The 20,057-nt window shown below is 39.0% G+C and overlaps 1 protein-coding gene across 2 annotated transcripts in view; it reads right to left on the minus strand.

Annotated features, from left to right (window-relative positions):
* SIM1 (SIM bHLH transcription factor 1) overlaps positions 1–20,057 on the minus strand; it is a 75,134-nt gene that overhangs the window by 19,891 nt on the left and 35,186 nt on the right. For both annotated transcript variants that reach the window (XM_087865341.1, XM_087865340.1), the window contains one exon: positions 15,021–15,189. In XM_087865341.1, the coding sequence (XP_087721467.1) occupies positions 15,021–15,189 (169 nt within the window). The remainder of the gene's footprint in view (positions 1–15,020; positions 15,190–20,057) is intronic.

Genomic DNA, 20,057 nt, shown 5'->3' on the forward strand with positions numbered 1-20,057 from the left:
CAGTATGTCCTTAGTTTTTGATATAATGTTCCATGATTCATTATTTGTGTATAACACCCAGTGCACCATTCAATATGTGCCCTCCTTAATACCCTTCACTGGCCTATCCCGAGTTTGACAATTCTTAACAAAAACTACAATTTCCAGGGCACCTGGGTGGCTCAGTCAGTTGAGCGACTGACTCTTGATTTTGGCCTAGGTCATGATCTCAGGGTCCTGGTATTGAGCCCTGCGTGAGGCTCCTTACTCAGTGGGTGTCTGCTTGACAATTCTCTCTCTCCCTCTCCCTCTGCCCTTCCCCATCCCCGGCTCTCTCTCTCTCCCTCTCTCTCTCTCTAAAGCAAATAAATCTTAAAAACATTTTTTAAAAACCTGAAATTTCCCACTTCTAAAGAATCATTAGACCAAGCAATACACATTGAAGTATTAAGGCTTAGGTAAAGAGGCATCATATATGGAACCTACTATGAAATGATTTAGAAAAAAATAATGAGGACAATGGAGAGGAAAAGAGAGAATGAAAATGATAAAGCAAATATAGCAAAATGTTAAGTACTAGAGAACCTAGGTTTAGTATACAGGAATAATTTCCTATTCTTGCAACCTTTCCTTATGTATGAAATCATTTCAAAATATTTTAACATCAAAAAAGCCCATAGAGTACACTGATAGCTTATTTATGGAATGGTTAGAGGCAAAGCCACTAAATTAAAACATTTTTCTGAAGAAATGGAAACTTGTCCCCAAAAGCTATAACTCAATTATATAAATATCTTTATTTTCATTACTGATTATTAATATTTTGTACATAAAAATGTAATTTTAAGTTATCAGCTAGGGATTCCAGTAGAAACAACACTGGACTCACATATGGGAGGACTCTGGTCTACTCTCATGTGACTAGGCAGTAGTTAATCTCTGCACTACTGCATGACTTGTATAAAAGACCACTTTCAGGGGTGGCTGGGTGGCCCAGCGTTTTAGCGTCTGCCTTCGGCTCGGGTCATGATCCCAGGGTCCTGGGATCAAGCCCCGCATTGGGCTCCCTGCTCGGCAGAAAGCCTGCTTCTCCCTCTCACACTCCCCTTGCTTGTGTTCCCTCTCTTGCTGTCTGTCTCTGTCAAATAAATAAATAAGTAAATAAATAAATAAATAAATAAAATCTTAAAAAAAAAAAACACTTTCCTTGGGTGTTGATTTTCCCATCTGCAGAATAGGAACAGACTATTGACATTATGGGATTGCAACGAGGCTCAAATAAGTAATATATAGCAAAGCACTCTTAAAAATGCAAACATGTTACGGATACATATGCATGATGTAAATGTCCTTAATTAATAACTTTCACTTGGGTAAACAAGGATGGTTATCATATCACCATCTTGTAAAAACTATTTTTTCCCCAGACCATATTATCTAGAGGTCATATTTTTCAGTCCCACCCTACAGGTATATAAGAGATAAAACATATATGTTAAAGGATAAAGAAATCAGGCTTCCAACTACAAAAAGAAATCAGGCCATTGGCCAATCACCTAAACACTAGGGCCTGTTATTCCAAATATGCTGATTTTCAAAGCTGAAATGCACCTTGGTACCGCTGGTTCTTATTGCTTAAGCTTTGATTGATGAGCACTGGGTGTTATATGCAACTAATGAGTCATTGAACACTACCATCAAAAACTAATGATGTACTATATGCTGACTAACTGAACATAATTAAAAAAAAAAAAAGCTCAAAGGTGGGTTTTAAGGGTGGAGAGAGAATGAGAATCACAATGGGCTGGAATACATGCAATCCTTGTAGATGATTCTTCCGGCAATTGTTGGCATCCGTACTCATTTCAAGCAAAACAAAATAATGTTTCAGGACCTATAGAATATCTGCTGTTCTTTGAAAAGGTAAGGGCACTTTCTCCTGTATTTAATGCTAAGACACTGAATGCTTTAATTCCCTATTTTAATTAGGTTTCATCAATCAAAGAAGGTTCAATGAAAATTAATTTTTGATTAATTTTGCTGAAACCTCTGTTTTTCTTCCTTTGAAAATGTGTTGTCATTCTGAATACTCTGCACCTTAATTTATCCTTATTTCTTATTTAAAATTTAATTTTCAAAACAGGCATTCATGTTGGCAAATTAAAAAATAAGTCAGACGAAAGATGCCCCTGTTCTCACGAAATGTGAAACCAAATGCCACCATCAACGGTGCGCTAGAGCTGGCGGGCAGAGAGCTTGGATGACAGCCATAAATGAATGTCAGTGACATCCACATCCCCCAGCTCCCCCTTGAGATTCAGTTCACAAAGGAATCATGCCTTCCAGAAGACACTGATATCTCATCTGGTTACAGGTCTAAACCATCCGCTGGGGCTTAATATGCATCCATGGGAACTTTTTGCATCATCCTGTGATTCATTCTAAAATTTATTGAGTGCCTACTATTTGCAGAGCAGCATGCCCGGTGATATGAGAAATGCGGCTCCGCCTTCACACTAGTGAACAGAACATAAACAGTGCACAGAACATAACTTTAATACAAGTTAGAAAATGACATTGGCCTGAATAGAGAGAAAAACAATATAGTTTAGGAGTTCAAAGAAGGGAGCCATTTCTCTCTCTCTCTCTTAACACTGTAGTTGCTTGGGAAGGCAAACAGGAGTTTATGACTGATTAAGAGGCATTTGACTATATGATTGGCATATGCTAACTAATACCCATAACAACAACAGTAGCTACCATTACCAAATACTTACCATGCGCCAAACACTATGCTGAGATCCCACAGACATTATCTTATTAAATGTTAACATCTTAAAAGTATTACTAATCCCCTTACAGATATAGCAAATGAAGCTCAAAAAAAAATTTTTTTTGCTCAAGATCACATGACTGCAGTTTTACGAGGAGAGGTTCAATCCAGAGCCCTGCTCCTTCCAGTTCCCCAGACTCACCTAGCTGCGTGTATTTAGGTACCAAGGACAACAGCAGCCTACTCTCTAAGCAGTTAATGGATGCCAGGTCCCCAAGCGTGTTTTCACAAAGGAGGCTTTCTCCAAACCCTACGCTACAGTAAACTATCTCCACACAACCTTGGGTGATGTTCTCCCATCACAGAAATGTTCTTCCACCCAAATTACACCCACGGATAGTCTTCCTTCAGTAACGGTCCTGAGGTTCCTTCCTGCCTAAGAGTGTGTTCCAGACAGGTGCTCTCCATTCATCTGGATGTGGCAGCAACAACCCAACCCAGGAAAAATGCCAGATGTTCCAGCAATAGATGTTCCAGTTATCTATTTTTATCCTGGCAGCTCATTGAGGTTTTTATCATTTTTAGCTGTAAAATAGAGAGAGAGAGACCCTCTTATGGTAAAGTTCTGTTTTCCATGAAAAACTTTCACTCTATCAGGCATGAGCAGCTTTCCTCTTGATTTGTGTCTGAACCATGAGAAAAAACATCACAGATGCAGACTGCATTGTACTAAGAACATATGCATGCTTTTAAATCACTTTTATCTTACTTTTTACTAATGTAACCCTGAAACATAAAATATGTTCTTTTTTTCATTCACTGTTATGGGAAGAACAGATGGTAAAAGGGTTAGATTAAAGTAATACAGCATGTCCATTAAAATCACCCCCACTGCTGGGGATGCTTCCCTCAAACAGGAGTTGTGTTTATTATAAAAAACGACTTTGGCTGACACAAGCTGGAGATTGCCAGGGGTTTTCTCAAGGATAAACAGAAGGGTAAGAGAAAAACGAACATCAAAATCGAATGCATTTTTAAAAAACAATTATGCAGGTTATTTTGCTAATCTGAGACAGCTGAGTGAAAACACATAATAATGTAACAGAACAGCAGTGAAATGATAGAGTCCGTTTTCCACCTTGAAAAATTGTACTACCTAGAAGTCATAACTAACTGAAACTCCGAAGAGGATATCAAGTAGACATTATTTTCTACATTCCTGAATTCCTACTAGTAGTAGGTAGAGATTTCTTGTACCACTTATTTCTAACTTACTGTCTTATTAATCAATAGCAAGAATAATTCTGCATAGACTACACATGAAGAGAGGCTAAGTATAATAAAATTTATACACAAGTAGCAAAATATTTAATGTTGGAAACGAATCCTCATGAATTTTTTATGAAATCCAGTTTAATTATGTATAGGTCTTTAAGAGTTAAGCTTAAAAAAAAAAAACTTCCTCAAGAAAAATTAGAGAATGCATTTTAAAAGAAAAAAAATCAATTGAGTCACATCCCAGAGTCAAGGATGGTTTTACCAAAAGAACTGAGCAATAAATATTTCCATTTATACCATAAACAATGAGAAAGCAAATGCAGACTCAAAATTCAACTATTCACAATTTTAAATATTTTGGCCATTTCTTCTTCCATTTAGAAAATGGTATTAATTGTCAGCTTCTCATAATCACTGTTTAAAAATGTGTTCACAAGATTTTCTCTCATTATTTTTATAATTTGCTCCACTTACAACTATTATTTATTGCGACATAGCTTTTAGCTTTAATCCACATTTTAGTTTATTTTAACTCAGAATATTCTGGTGAGAAATCTTTCATACCTGTAAGTTCCCTGACATATTTCATGAAGTAGAACCATGGGAAGTTTTTAATGTGCCCGAAGTATGGTTTGAAACGTCATAGGCCTTCTCTGAATCCACCCCCCACAGTTACAGAAATGTTCCTAGGATCTGGTTCACTCATTTTCTCACAGAAAAGTAACCACAGTTGACATCTCATTAGCTGTCAGGGTGATATGTAGCTGGAAGGGAATCAGGCTAGGTTTCCTCCAATGTAATTCTATAAGGAATCTCCTATAGGGTTCCATATGGAAAGAGCTGTTCCCAAACCATGAAATCCACAATCCACATCCTTTTGTAAATCCAAAAGTAAAGCCCTAAAGGCTTGCAGGCATTTTCATTGCACCAGAGATTTTAAACAGGTAATGAACATAGAAGGAGCATTTAATTAAGCCCCTTATGTCACGGAATATGAGCCGTAAATGATCAAAAATGTCTCAACTTGCATAGACAATACAGAAATAGCTGAGGCCCACTGGGTAAATTCTGGGTTTCTAGGACCAGTAACATCAGTTTTAATGGTGATGTTCTTCCATGATGGGCTTCGGGCATGAGCCAGAATCACTCATTCTTTCATCAGTGCTCTAACTTACCCTCCGATTTTTCACATAGAAGTGGCAGATTAGATGGGCATGAATTATATGCGTACAGGTGGTGTCACCCTCTCCAACCCCTCACTGTAGTGTTGTTGAGTCTTCTACTGGTTTATTCTGTGTCTGGACAAAGGACTGGCTGCCCAGGCTACTCTTAGCAGAGTCCTAGAACTGGGCCAACAGATTGGCAGCTCTATTACCTGCTTTCTGCCTGCTTAAAGAGAAGATCTATCAGATTTGTAATTTTGTGAAAAGAAATTGGAGCTCAAAGGCCCTCTATCAAGTTAAATCAGTTTCAAAGTAGTATCTGCAAAAGGAAAAACGGTTTTATCTTTTCTTCTACTAAGTCACAGTAAAATAATGAGGAAAATTAAAATAGCACAAACTATTAAACAATATAAATCAGAACCTTGACTTTTCCAGAAAATCATAGCAATTCAATGTGGTATAATATGCAATAGGAGTTTCCTAAAAATTGTAAAAGAAGGAACAGTTAAATCTAGATTTCTTAAAGATTTCCAAATCTAACTTTCTTAACTCTAGGAAGTCCCCATGATGAGTGGGTCAAATCTCACCCTGAACTGTCAAATAAGGCATTGTTGTCTTTAATTTCACTATTTAGTTTCAACAAATTTTGATTTAAACAAAATTTTTTGTTAAAATAAATTCCCCTGGATACATTTTGATGGTAGATTCAGCCATTTCCTTCTTCTCTGTTCAGCTGGGGAACAGAATTGCTAATTCCAGCTCTCACTTTCATTAAGCCAAAAGCAGAGGCTTTCCACTTGATTTAGCACTGCTGCTTTACCTGGTACCCAATTTTTTTTTGACACTAACTGTCCCCCAGATTCACACCATCCTATGTTTTGTCACAGATGTGCGTAACATGAATTGTGCCTTATAACCAGGAATCTATGGGGATGAGAGGCAGTCTGCAGCTGTGCTTTTGTGTGTAGGTGGGATTTGAGAGGCTCCACAGGCAAGGTGTCCTTGAGTACAGAGTAGACTGCAGCTAGAGTGGAGAGCTGATGTAGGGGAAGCTGGAGCAGGTGGGGGTAAGGAAGGCAGGGGCGGAGATGTAGCCTGGACCACATTTAGGGATTGGACCTCATACTATAATCAACGAAGAGCCTCTGTAGGTTTTTTTTTTTTTTAAGATTTTATTTATTTATTTGAGAGAGCGAGAACGAGAGGGAGGAAGGGGCAGAGAGAGAGGGTGAAGCATGCTCTCCACTGAGCAGGGAACCCAATGCAGGTCTCAATCCCAGGACCCTGAGATCATGACCTGAGAAGAAGAAGGCAGATGCTCAACCAACTGAGCCACCAGGTGCCCCTTGTAGGTTTTTAAGGAGGGCCAGGGGCAGAGGGTAATGAGGTAGGTATATGCCAAAAATGCTTTCCTCTAGCAGGAATGATCAGAGACTATAAGAATAATAAGGAGGCACGTGAAGTAGTCTAAATGTGATGTCCTATTCTAGAGAGCCTGGAACCAGACAAAGACAGTAGGAATAGGGTAGAAGAAAGGCCAAGGGTCCAGAAACATCGTGAAGAAACATGACCCTCACAAGGCCCTTTGTGTTCAAAAAATCAAAAACCAAACCAAACCAGCAAAAAAACCACAGTGTTTTAAGAGAATTTCCCCTTTCTTATAGAAGAAATCTATCCCACGTAGAGCATAATATTACTTAAAGTATAATACAAAAAGAGCATATAGATTATTAAAAGAAGAATAAGAGAGTGACCTAGAAAGTATCTACTGATCATGGGAACTGAGCCCTAGAGGTAGAGCTGAGTCAAAGACATCTCTCTGAGATGGAAGACATGCCAAATGGCATTTCATGCACAGACACTCAAATGTCAACGCAATTATTTTGTAATCAAACGCCCCCCACACACACGTGCGTGCAAATATTAGCTGTCACATCTCTCCATTGTTGCACTGCAGATGCAGTGGGGACATGGAGAATAGAAAGCCCACCTGAGATGTGGATGGTTCTCTGCCCCCAGAGTGAGCCAGAGAATGCTTATTCAAAGTTTTACTGTTACAATACATCTAATTTACTCTACCACATCTAATTCCTCCTCAGCACCTAGGTGTCTGATTGGTGCTGCAGGATTTTGCCCCTGTGAAGCCATCCCCAGGCTGTTTTGCATGCCTATCTTCTGCCTCTTTACATAGGTTATAAATTCCTTAGTAGCAGAATGTTTTCCGTACCTGGAGATTTTTATATATCTACAGGCAGGCAACCAAAAAAGTACTCTCACATTTTTAATGTAATCTTTCATTCATTCCCCTAACATTTAGTGGGTAAATATGTGGAAGACACCGTACTAGGTGCTGAAGTAGGGTTGGGGTGGATATGAAATAGACATGGTTACTACTTTCAAAGAGATTATAATCCAAGAGAGGAGACACAATGTATCTAGGAGGCCGTAGAAGGTAGATTATTCTAAATAGAGAACCAAAGGGGAAATATAATCCAGTTATATTTCATGAAAGAGGTAGCATTCAATCTAGGCCTTGGAAGATAGGCAGAATTTTGAAAAATAGAGGCAATGCAGGCAGAAATAAATGTGCAAGCACAAGCATGGAGGCAGGGAAGGACAAGGGTTCAGCAAACAGTGAGCAGACTGATCTGGCTGCATCACAGGGTTCAGGCAATTTAGGACCCAATTATATGTGACCTTGAGTAACAGCTAGGGCCATGGCAGGTCTCCATGTACTGACGTGATTGGTGGTCTTTTAAGGTTAACCTGGGAAACAGAGCAGACTGTAGAGGAAAATGTCCCAGAGTGGGGGGAAATTAAGATACCACTGCAATCCTCCAGAGTGAGAGAATTTCTAGGACACAGGCAACGGGAGAAGAGTAAGTGGGTGGGAAACTAGAAAAGCACAGCTGCTAGATCAAGTGTGGGTCTGGTCCTTGAGGGAGGACCCACGAGCTGAAGGGCTTTATTGACTGTCATTCCATAGCCCCACAGCAAAACTTGCAAACAGGGATAAATTTGCACTTGCTGGTAACTCCCCATGACATGTGAGGTCTCTAGGTCTCGAGGCCATTCGTTCTTTCACTGGCAGCCCCCAACTCTGACCTCCAGTCCACAGCTGGAAGGGTGGGCCAGCCCTCAGCCCATGCCACCACAGGCCTTTATCACACATCTACTACACTGGGTTTCAATGATCTTTTTACAGTTTTTTAAAATCCTTTTTTAAGTTATTTATTTTTTAAAAAGTCCTTATGTAAATTCAATGTAGTTAACATATAGTGTATTATTAGCTTCAGGGTTAATATTTAGTGATTGATCTGGCATATAACACCCAGTGCTCATTCCCTCAAGTGCCCTCCTTCGTGACCATCACCCAGTTACCCTATTCCCCACCCACCTCCCCTCCAGCAACCCTCAGTTTGTTTCCTAGAGTTCAGCATCTCTTATGGTTTGCCTCCCTCTCTATTTTCATCTTATTTTACTTTTCCTTCCCTTCCCTTATGTTCATCTGTTTTGTTTCTTAAAAAATATTATCATTACATTTTCATCTCCCCCAATGAATCTGTAAGCCCTCTGCGGCAAAGACGGTATCCCTAGAACTTAATACATCTCATTACTGCCCAATTTCTTTCTCTACCTACCCTATCCCTTTCATGGGCTCATTCATCTATTAATCCTGGACACCACTGTGCCCCTGCCTCAACCATGTGCCAAGAGAATAAAAAGTCAGATGCTGAGGCCTTGAGGTCCCATGACTGACCATGTCTCACAATTCCTCTCTAAAATGTTGCCTTGCCTCCCCAACAAGACCATGCACATGGTTCCTTAAGGACCCACCTTTAGTATTTTAGTGCACATAATAGTTATTTAACTAAATATAACAGTTAGTAAAAACCAAAGAACAAACCCATAACACAGAGTTCTCATCTTCCTGAGCAGAATCTTTTCTAAAATAATATTCATAGTTTCATTTATGAAGATGGTTTGAAAAGACCATAAAGGACCACTCTAGTAATCTCTTGATATTTCTGTAGGAGAGGGACACTAATCTCAAGTTTATACATGGCCAGAAAATATAATCAAGCCAATAAAATTTCTGAAAAGATAACCTCATTATTTGAAAGATGCATTAAAAACTTTTTTTGTGGTTAATGATCAAGGATTACATGTTTTCATGCTACATATAAAACATGAAATGAGGGGATGTCTATCCTGGTAGTCATAAAAGTACTATACTTGAGAAATCCTTGGTCCTTCTTTTCTCTGGAACTTAAAAAGTTAGGCTCTTAACATAGCAGTCACTAGTGTATTTTTGAGGCCAGAAAGAACCTTTGCAGAAACAGAGTTTTTACCTTCACCAAAAGGAAGCCAGATTGCTGGTAGTGAAAATTAAGAGGGTTCTGTGGGAGTATTTAAGGTAACAGATGTGGAGTAAAACCTGCAAGTGTTACAGTGTATCTGTAGCAGTGATTAAATACTTTCAGATTTCAGAAGCACACACAGTCTTATGCATGCGCTGTTATTACAGAATTATATGGTGTATTGGTTATTACTGACTAGGGAAAAAGCAAGAGGACGGCAGGATGATGCATTAAAACAAGAGGGCACGCACTGTCTATAATAAACGTTAACAACTATAAACATGCCATAATGAGAAGTTTAAAAGGAAACCGGAATCAGGAGGTGGAATGGGAGGGGGGGGTATGGAATAGGAAGGCAATTTATTCATGATTGACATGATTAAACTATGGCAAGATAATGTCCAACTATATTAGAGTAGCTTTGACTCCTTCCACAAAAACAGGTGAAAAATATTGTCGCAATCACTAACAGATAAGGCTATTAAAAATTCCACAAACTCAAAATCGCTGATTCAACGGAACTATAAAAACAAGTTGCTATTTTCATGAATATAAACCCAATAGCAATGAAATAAAACTGTCATAACATATCCTCAGGCCTTCACAGTTTTGCCGCTATGCAGGAAAGCTCAGTAGCTCTGTGCAGAGTCTTTGGAAATCAACTATAATAGTGCCTACGACAATTTTTCCAAAACCATTCAAAAACAATTCTGTTTTGACCTTTCTTGTCCTGAGTAATACATAGAGGTACAAAGGTGATTGAGTCATTCATTAAGTGGCTATAATATAATCAAGTCTAGAATCATTCCCAAGAGCATCTCATATCAGGAGGGGACCTAAAGGTTCATCTATTACTGCAAACTGGGTGTGACAGCAAATTACAATTTGTGCATGTCTCACATGTTCAGAGAAGGGTGCCTAAATAATTCCAAAAAGCAGTGTTACTATTTGCCATTCAGCAGACTTCTTTGAGAAATTTCTAGATATGCCCAACACATCATAGAGCAAAGAGCCTAATAAATAACATTGATAGAATCATTAAATCACCATTTACGTAACTAATAAGAGGAACAAGACAGTACCCTGTGAGCTCAGCTTTGCTCTGGAAACGGCCTCTTGAAAATTCTAATGAGAAGAATTTGCATGCTAAAAACATGTAACCACAGAAATAATAGACAAGATTTTCTTTTTATTTTTGTGAAAAGGAGCAGAAATATTTAAAATTAAACACAAAAGCCTGATCGTTTAGGAACCAAAAATGCATTTATTATGGATCTATTAACCTATGAAGGAAAACTCAGTACAAGTTTGTCATTAACTACAAAAAATAAGCTTTAAAGTATAATTTCAAGATAAATCTTTAATGATCAAAATATCTCTATAAGGAGAATTGGTGCAAGCAGCCAAGGATAAAAAGGATGTCATCCATTCTTCCTCTCTAAGGTCTTTTACTTTCATAGAGAACTTTAGCTCAGACCTTCACAGATGCACGCCAGGGCTATTCACGTGAGGAGTCTGCCTTGCTTCCATCACCTTAATACTCTCATTTCCTGTTCAGAGACCTTTACTGGCTCTCCACAAAACAAACTCTAAATTCCTTGGCCTGGTAGATATTTGGCACCAATCAATGCTTCCCAACATATCATCCCTAGTCCTCGTCCACAGGGAAAAACTCTCCCCCACTTCACCCCAGTTCCAGTCACAATGCATCTCTCCATTTCTTCATAATCCTGGTCTTCCTCAAGTGTCCTCTCTTTTCCCTGTGCCTGTCGGCTTGAATCCTATTCTCAAAGCCAGGTCAGGCGCAATGCCTTACCCAATCATCCAGGCTACCGTCCCTGCAGCTGCCGTCACTCACAAAGCCCTCTGTGTACACCATCTCTTTCTTATACTCTACTGATTCTAATGTGTAAATTATCATTTCAGCCATACTGTAAAACTTAAGGACATTTCTTATACCACTTCTTTATATTCTAGCACCTTTCACCCAACCCCTACCCTCATTCACCACAGAGGCCAGCAAAGCATCTTGCCAGGACAGGTGCTGAGCTAGCATCTACTGAGTCAAAGACACATAAAGGCAATGATGCATGAAAATTAAAGGTAAGGTATCCCTTCAAAATATAAGGATAATTTGAAACAAATGAGACTTCTGAGTAGCTAATTTTTTTCTTTAACATTTCTAAGGATTTGGAATCTAAGCTAATGCTACCAAATTGCTTTCTTCCAGAAAATACAGTGATGCATTTGCCCTGGATTTCATGCTTTGCCAATGTGCCCCCAGAGGACCTTCTGCCCACCTCATGACAATTCACTACAAATGCTTGTTCCCTCACCTGTCTATAGGAGTGGCTCCCTGAAAGCAAAGGCAGCTGTGTTCCATTGTTGATCTCTACATTTTAGTAGCCCATATAGTAGGAACTCAATGATTGACCCAGCACCATGACTGTCTCAAGTAAGCACAATCAAAGAATAACCTTTACTAGGCACATAGATGTTAAGTAAACTTACTTCAGGACTGTGTGATTTCGAATGAGACATGTAGCCAAAATTCTCAGGACTACATATATGTAAGTACTAACCACAAAAATGAACACACAAACATCAAGACAAATCTTATACAGACTTATGTGTGTGCGTGTGCATGATTTTTCTACATCCCAGAATATTTCCAGAAGAAAGCACAATTTTAGAGAGAGAAATAAGGGAATAGAGGTGTTTTTTTCTACTTTCCACTCTTCTGTATTATTGTTTTTTTCTGGTGCAAAAGCTGTTTTTATTATAGCATGGGAATAGGACCCTGTGCAGCAAGGGCTGCACTGGGGTTGTGAGGAGCCACTGATTATATACTTTGGAGTTGAGGAAGGTAAGGAAAAAGGGAAGTTTCCAAAAGAACTTTCATATTCTAAAGAAGATGCACAGGATCCTGGAGGCCTTGCTATTGTCAAGCTAAGGTTCTTTTTCCCTCTAGCAAAGCATTAACATTAAGATGGGAATTTCCTAGAGAAATGTCTACTCTACCAGCTTCAAGTATTTGTCGATGGTCTGCAGGTTATAAAGAAATTTAATTTTATCTACATTCTTTCTTGTCTTTGTTCTCCACATCATTCCCCTCTGAAAAATTTTGACCCTTAAAACTTTAAGGTTGTTGAGGGTGGAAGGTCTTTTCTTTTGTTAAGTTCTTCCTGCTTAATAGGGGCATAGAGATGTCCCTACCAATGGATCAACACTGGTCGGTTGGAGAATATGTAGGAGTTACCAAAGGCAGAGGCAGCCAGGCCAAGGTGGACAATCTTCTGTGTTTTTTTTAAGCTAGAGAACATGTGGGGCACCTGGGGGGCTCACTCGGGTAAGCATCTGCCTTCGGCTCAGGTCATGATCCCAGGGTCCTGGGATTGAGCCCCTCCTCGGGCTCCCTGCTCATCAGGATCCTGCTTCTCTCTCCCCCTTTGCCCATTCCCTCTGCTCATGCACATGCTCACCCTCTCTCCCTCTGTCTCTCTCTCTCTCTCAAATAAATAAAATCTTTTAAAAAATAAAATAAACTAGGGAACACATATAACTTTCAAATTAATTCCTCCTTTGTGTATGACCACATGAACAAAGAGCAGTCTAATGGCTGTTACAATATTTTTTAAAAAATGAATCATCTAGGGTTGCCTGGGTGGCTCAGTCAGTTAAACATCCAACTTGTGATTTCAGCTTAGGTCATGTTTCAAGGTCGTGAGATAGAGCCCCACATTGGGCTCCATGCTGGGCGTGGAGCCTGCTAAAGATTCTCTCTCTCCCTTTGCCCTCCTCAACTCATGCAAGTTCTCTCTCTCTCAAATAAATAAGTAAACAAATCTTTTAAAAAATGAGTAGTTTACCATTAGAGCAAACTAATAGAAATTTTAGATGTTAGAGCTGTGCATGAAAGAAAACAGAATTAGTGAGTTTTTGGAAGTCCAATGGGAGATATTTTGTGGCTTAATTTCTGTATAACAACAGATAAATTCCTTCTTAACTTAGTATTTCCTAATTTAAATTCTTCTTTTATCTATGTGGTCAACATTCCTGTATATTTAAGGATAAAATTACCCAAAGGCATAATTGATCCTTCCACATAATAAAAAGAGACAGTAAAACTTTTTCCTCAAGGTACAATTGTAATAAGAAAAGCTTCTCAGATGTTCAATAAAAAGAAGCAACTCCCCCTCCACAGTGACTTTAACTAAAATGTACTTGTTAAGTAAAGTGCTCAGTCCTCATAACAGAGGGTGGACACCGAAAACTGTCCAGGCATCACATATCAACTCTCTCCCTTTTGTTAAAGAGATCTGGCCTTCTGTGGGGGATTTTAAACTGTGTGACATAAGTCTCTTGGGGGCCATGATCTTCTCATCTTTATACAACAAGCTGCTAAAATAATCTAGCAAATAGTAGCTTCTTAGTAAGCCTTAGTTCAATGAATAACATTTCCTCATATAGTATATACGTTTGTAGAAATCAACAGAGTAATATCGCTCTGCTAAGTAAGGAAATAACAGTTTCTGTAACCAGTAGAAGACCATTTTTACTTTAAAAATATATTTAAAACATAAATGATAAAGACCACTATGACAAAATAACTCCAAATCCAGTTTGGCTTTATATAAGGCTAGGAATCATCTCCTGAGTTACTCTAGTGATGAGGAGCCATAAGGAAAAGGATAGAGGTGAGATGGTCACAAGATCCTAGGAGTAGAGAATCCCCAATTCTGTTCTACTTCTTTCAGGCCAGGAGGGAGATATGCATATATCTTGGCATAGTCTAGTTTCTATATCTCATTGACTGATCAGAAAAATAATTTTTCCTTCCAAGAATACAGACTCATCTTTGTGCCTTGCAGTAGTTCTGGAATATCCCCTCTGGGTCTCGTCAGCTCACCACCTTGTAAACATGAGAATAGAACTAGTTGCTTTTCCCACTATTCTTCCCATCTGGTAGATTCTATCTCCCTTCTTCCCCAGATAGTCCTCCTGAGAACAAAGCTTATGGTGAGATGCACCCTTCATCCTTTGCCTCCACCTCTTCATTTCCCTCTACTTCAGTTCCTGTCCAAAGAATCAATTTTACTATGTTAAGCTCTTGTTTTCCGTATTTTGCTATGCTGGCTACAGCTTTTTGGTCAGGAGCAATCTCCTTGGAAAAACAAAGTTATGGCTCCAACTGCAACTGAGACTCTCATGATCTTCGTAGAAAAGCAGTAAACCACAAGATCATTTCAAATTTTTACTAGCATAGTTATTTTAAAAGGAGAAGAGCAGGAAGAAGATAGTTTTAGAAAGCTTTCCAGACACATAGACGTTTTAAATTTATTACAACCAGATAATGAATTCCAAACTGTTTTAATACTTCCTCAACTTTGAGACCAAACCAAGTCTCACTCTCCCTCTCTCTCTCTCTCACACACACACACTTTGCAAAAATGGCAATGCACCTACCTGAGGATATGGGGAAGTCCTGGATTTTGACTTCGAGCTGGAGAGCCTGGACTTGGCCCCTTTCCTGTTGTCAGTCATGGTAGGAGTGGAGCTGCTGGTGTAGGAGAAGGCTGGTTTAGAGGCTGAGATCTGATCCAGGGAGAGCTGCAACCCTTTGTATTCCGTGTCCCTGTAGGGTGAGAGGACACAGCCCCTTAATCTGCCACCACAGAAAACGGATACATGTGTTCTCTCACCAGGACTGGCAGTAATCCACAAGCAAAAGTTAGCCATATAACTGGTCACCACAAAAACCTTGATTATTTTAGAAATGCTTAACTAATGTATACAGAGGTAACTGCCCCGTATACCACAGCCAAATTATGATATGCTCATGAAAAGGTCTTCATTTTAAAATACATTTTTGATCATTTTTAGAAGTAGAAAATAAATCCATAATTCAACTTCTCTGAGCTTTTGTGTCCTCATTGGTGAGGTATAAATTATAAAATCTACTCAAAAGGATTTTCTGTGTAGGGTGAACTCAACAGACAACTGACCATCTGATGCTATCTGATTATTGGCAAGAAGAATGTCAGCTGTTCCAAGATCAATCATTGTGGTAAACATTCTTAGTATTTTTATGGCTAGCGAACCAATGAAACTAGGCTTATAAGTAGTTAAAATCCCTTTTAATAGGCTAATTCAGTTACATTAGCGTACATTTTACCACCAGTTCTTTCCATCTTCAATAAATATCTGTTAAGCTCCTAATGTATACCAGGTTTTGTGCTATGTGGAGGTGAAAGAATGAGTAAGGTGCCTAGAGTCCCTGCCCTTCTGCAGATTACAGTCTATTTCCAAGAAGAAACAGTGAACAAATATTAAACATCATAACTGCAGAACGTAATGTGAAGAGAATAAAGAGCATATCTTGGAGAGTTTGTTACAATGGTATGGCTTGCGGTGTTTAGGGACTGAAGATGACAGCTTGGCCCCTGCCCACAGCTATCACCTCAGCCTGCTTCAGGCAGCAGAGAATCCTAACTGACTCCCCAGTTTTTGTAAGAGGATCTCAACCCTTCCCACTGGCAACCAAAATAAAATGTTTCATAGTCTTCTTTATGAGGACTCATGGGAGAATTTCCTTTCAGTTTCCAGAACTAGTTGGGCTGCTCCTGGGTAATTGATTTCTTTTTATCTCACAGATACCGTGAATCATATAACTCATCATGTTTCTCCCATTCACTGGAAGTCAAAAAGCCCTGAGCCCCAAATCTGATTTGTAACCACCTCTAACAAGTGTACAAGTCCTCAGGGCAGGCATTTTGTGCAACAAACTTCACTGGCTTTTTTTTTTTTTTTTTTTCTTATTTTATTTTTCCTTTTCTCTAATGGGTTCACCTTTCTAAAAAAAATTTACATGCATTTTTAATACTCTTTGGATTAAGGTAGGTATATAAAATGTAATAAACTAATAAAGTTAGATATGTTAAAGAGATTGGTAGATTTCCAGGGATCGGCAAATATTCATTTATCTTCTCTTCCTTTTCCCTATTTGTTCTTCTACAGAGAGATCAGGCAAAGGCAAAAGGATAATTCAGGCAAGGAGTCCCTCAAGTGATGAAGGATAGAAATCAGCTAAAACAGGTTCAATAATATCACCGCCACAAACTACAGTTTAGTGGTGTATGTTAGCAAATTTCAATGACTTTATATCAAATAGTCCACCTACTCAGTGCAAGTAAAAAAAAATTATCCTATGTAAGCAACAAAAATTTAGAAGGTGGGCATGCAATTTGTCTTCCAGGCTTGCGAAGTTGAATCATATGACTGGTCTGCTTTACTACTCTAATCATCTCCCAAGGAGAACACACAATACAGACTTGTTGCACTCCTTGGTCAGAAATTCAGTGCCCTCCAAAATTTGGTTCCCACCCATTTTTCTGACAGTATCTGAAAATTTTCCTTTGTCAGCCCCTCACTTCACCCAAAATAGTTCTCCCCAAACTAACCTTATAATTTCCTCTCTTTCTCCTCCAACAGATACCTATAGAACTCCTCTAATAAAGAACTACCTTAAATCCTACTTGCCTCTGATGCCCTTCTCAACTGCTAACCCCATTCATTCCTTCAGAACATGTTTACTGAGTGTCTCCATGGAGGCCCTGGGGAGACATCAATGAACAGAAGGACTAAGTTGTTGTGCTCATGAAGAAGACACAAGGGCCAACCTTATTTTTCACGTGATAATGTCTAATCTTTCCTAGGGTTTCTAAGTTCCTAGAGGGCAAGTGTCAAGAGACATTCGGTTATGTTCCAATGGCAACTGCCTAATATTTCACACATTTGGAAGAGGAAGAAGATAAAGATGCAACTCAGAAAGGACTGTTTTCCTCAGTGACTATTAATAACCAGCAGCCCAGCAGTATTTCTCTGTTGGAAAAGACCTTTCTGGGCTGTGAGTCCCTGATCCACCTGCCCTGAGATCACGTGCATGTGACGTTCTGACAGGAGGTAGAGCTCCCATGCTTAGGCATTCCTGTGTCAAACGCGCACTGGGTGTTATATGCAAATAATGAATCATGGAACACTACATCAAAAACTAAGGATGTACTGTATGGTGACTAATACAACATAATAAAAATTATTATTAAACAAAACAAAACAAAAAAACAAATGGGTAAGGGTATATCCATTCAGTCCCTGCCCAACAGGACCTAGACTGATAGCAAAAATCCTGCACCCCTAAAAATATGGCCACATAATTTTCAAAACACACTCTTAATGCAACATTTCAGCACAGAGACTTCATGGCAATAAGTAGAGCGTAAACAAGGATTCATTTCTCTCGTGTACACCATCAGACCCCCAGAGTATGCATCTCAACTACTGAAGAAGTCTTCCCAAAGTTTTTGCATAGTTTCCAATGATAGAAATACTCCAAATAGACTTAAATAAAAATTCAAAACCAATAAATGATTTGAAATTCTACATAGTCACATGAAAATGCTAATAAATATAAGAAGAGTTATACAAATACTTTTGATAAATAAAAATATTAATATTTTGGTGCACATCTAAAAAGACCAGAAAGAATTCACCAAACAGCAAAAGATCATGAGGTCGGGTAGACCATGGTCTGAGCCACTTACTGTGTAACAACCCATCTAGACTGAAATTCCTCTTTATAACTCATAGCGATGGATGTGCTAAGGTTTAGAAAACTGTTATATGAAAAACTCATAGCACAGTGCCTAGAACATAGTAAATGTTCAATAAATACTAAGTATTATTTCTTTACTTCCACACTTTGTGGTGATTTTTGGCACCTGATTTCCCCAAAACAATAGTTCCACTTTGGAAGTGATTGTAATACATTTTATTACAAACACCTCCTTATGCTGTATTTCTTTCCTCTCTACCGCTAACTCATATTAATTTGCTCTGTTTCTTCCTAGTCTCTAAACTCTATTGCAGTGTGGCCAAAATACTTATTAAGGTAAGCTCTTCATTGCTAAGTAAGCAAATGGAGACTTTAGAGCAGCACAGACCTGACACACTGAGAGGAGCTCAGCCTCCCTATTCCTCTAACAACTCAAAGATGTGTTAAGATGAAAAGCACAATAAAAAAATACCCACTTAAAGACATTTCAAGTACAGTTGATGTACTGCCAAGAGCAGCTCCGAATGACAGATTCACTAAGAACAAAGCATTTGTTTTACTTTTAGAATTCTATTAAATTGGAGCATTTCATTTGTATAGATTAAAGGTCTGGATGCTGATGGGAATCACATTACGAGTTCCATTTCCCTCCTCCAAACTTAGACACTCCCTCCATTCTCTGCAGTGAGGCACATTCTGGCATCTCTCTCTCTCACACACACACACACATACACACAAACATCCTCAAAGTTAGGTATATGCCTAGAAAAGATGTTCAGTGTTCCCCTGTGGAGCGGGACAAAATAAAATACTTGGGTGTACAGCCCTTGGACTCTGAAATGAATATAGTGAGGAATTTGACTTAGCTGACTTTAGTTAAGCAGGGACAGGACACAGCCCTACTCCACTTCTAAAGCTTTCCTGAAAAGTGCTACATAGACCACGTTCAGGACTCCACAGGCTCCCTCACGAGGGCAGCTCACACTGGTCTCCCATATACAATCCACATATCAAAACAGGAATGGGGCATATGCCTTTTGGCATATTTTTCAAAATGGCTATCGGTATCAATTTACATTTGTCTGGGGTTTTTTTCTCCTGTGAGTGACTTGTATGAGAGCTGCAGACATCCTCAGGTACCTCGGCTCCGAAAGCAATGTGAAATGGATAATTTGCAATCATAGGACCTGCAGCTTGTCAATCTCACTCGTATTTGCACAGACCAAAGTAATCTTCTTATTCCATTATGGACAGTCAGAAATCATTCAATTTGCAGAGTTAACCATCTGAGTCTACTCTAAACTTTATAATAGTCATGTACATATTTGGAATTACTCAAATTCCGATAGAATAAAAGGGGCCATTTTTGCATCGTTGGCCTCCTCGGCCTTCCCTTCAGCAATATGCCACGACCACTCACGAGGTAAGTGCCAACTTGCCATATGGGAACCTCAGTGCGATGCCCCTGCAAGGCAAACAAGAGGTATCTTCACCACGAAAAGGTACTTTTAGCTTCAGAGAAAGGCATTAAGATAATTTCTATCATTTTGATGGGGAGACTGGTGTCCGTGATGCCAACAGCAGCCCTACTGTATTTACAATCTTCAAGTGAGTTCGAATGATTGTACAGATAAGCAATCAGCAGTATCTTTTCAGTTCATGTTGAGGCAAGATTCTTCGCAAGAACCTTTCCTCTCCAACTCTGCCACATCCTATCCTGCTTCTACTTTGGACAAGTGACTTTTTGCTTCTGTCATGCCAGTTTCGAAGGTGGCCGTTCTGAAGTGTCTTTGCTGGCTTTACATTATGTGGCAATTCTTAAAAGATGTTGCCAGATTTCCCAATTGAGCTATGACAAAAAAAACAAAAAACAGCTGAAGGTGATCAAATTA

Source organism: Ursus americanus, chromosome 11, assembly GCF_024610735.1.
Source record: "Ursus americanus isolate L20-20 chromosome 11, mUrsAme1.1.p, whole genome shotgun sequence".
NCBI classification, from domain to species: Eukaryota; Metazoa; Chordata; class Mammalia; order Carnivora; family Ursidae; genus Ursus; species Ursus americanus.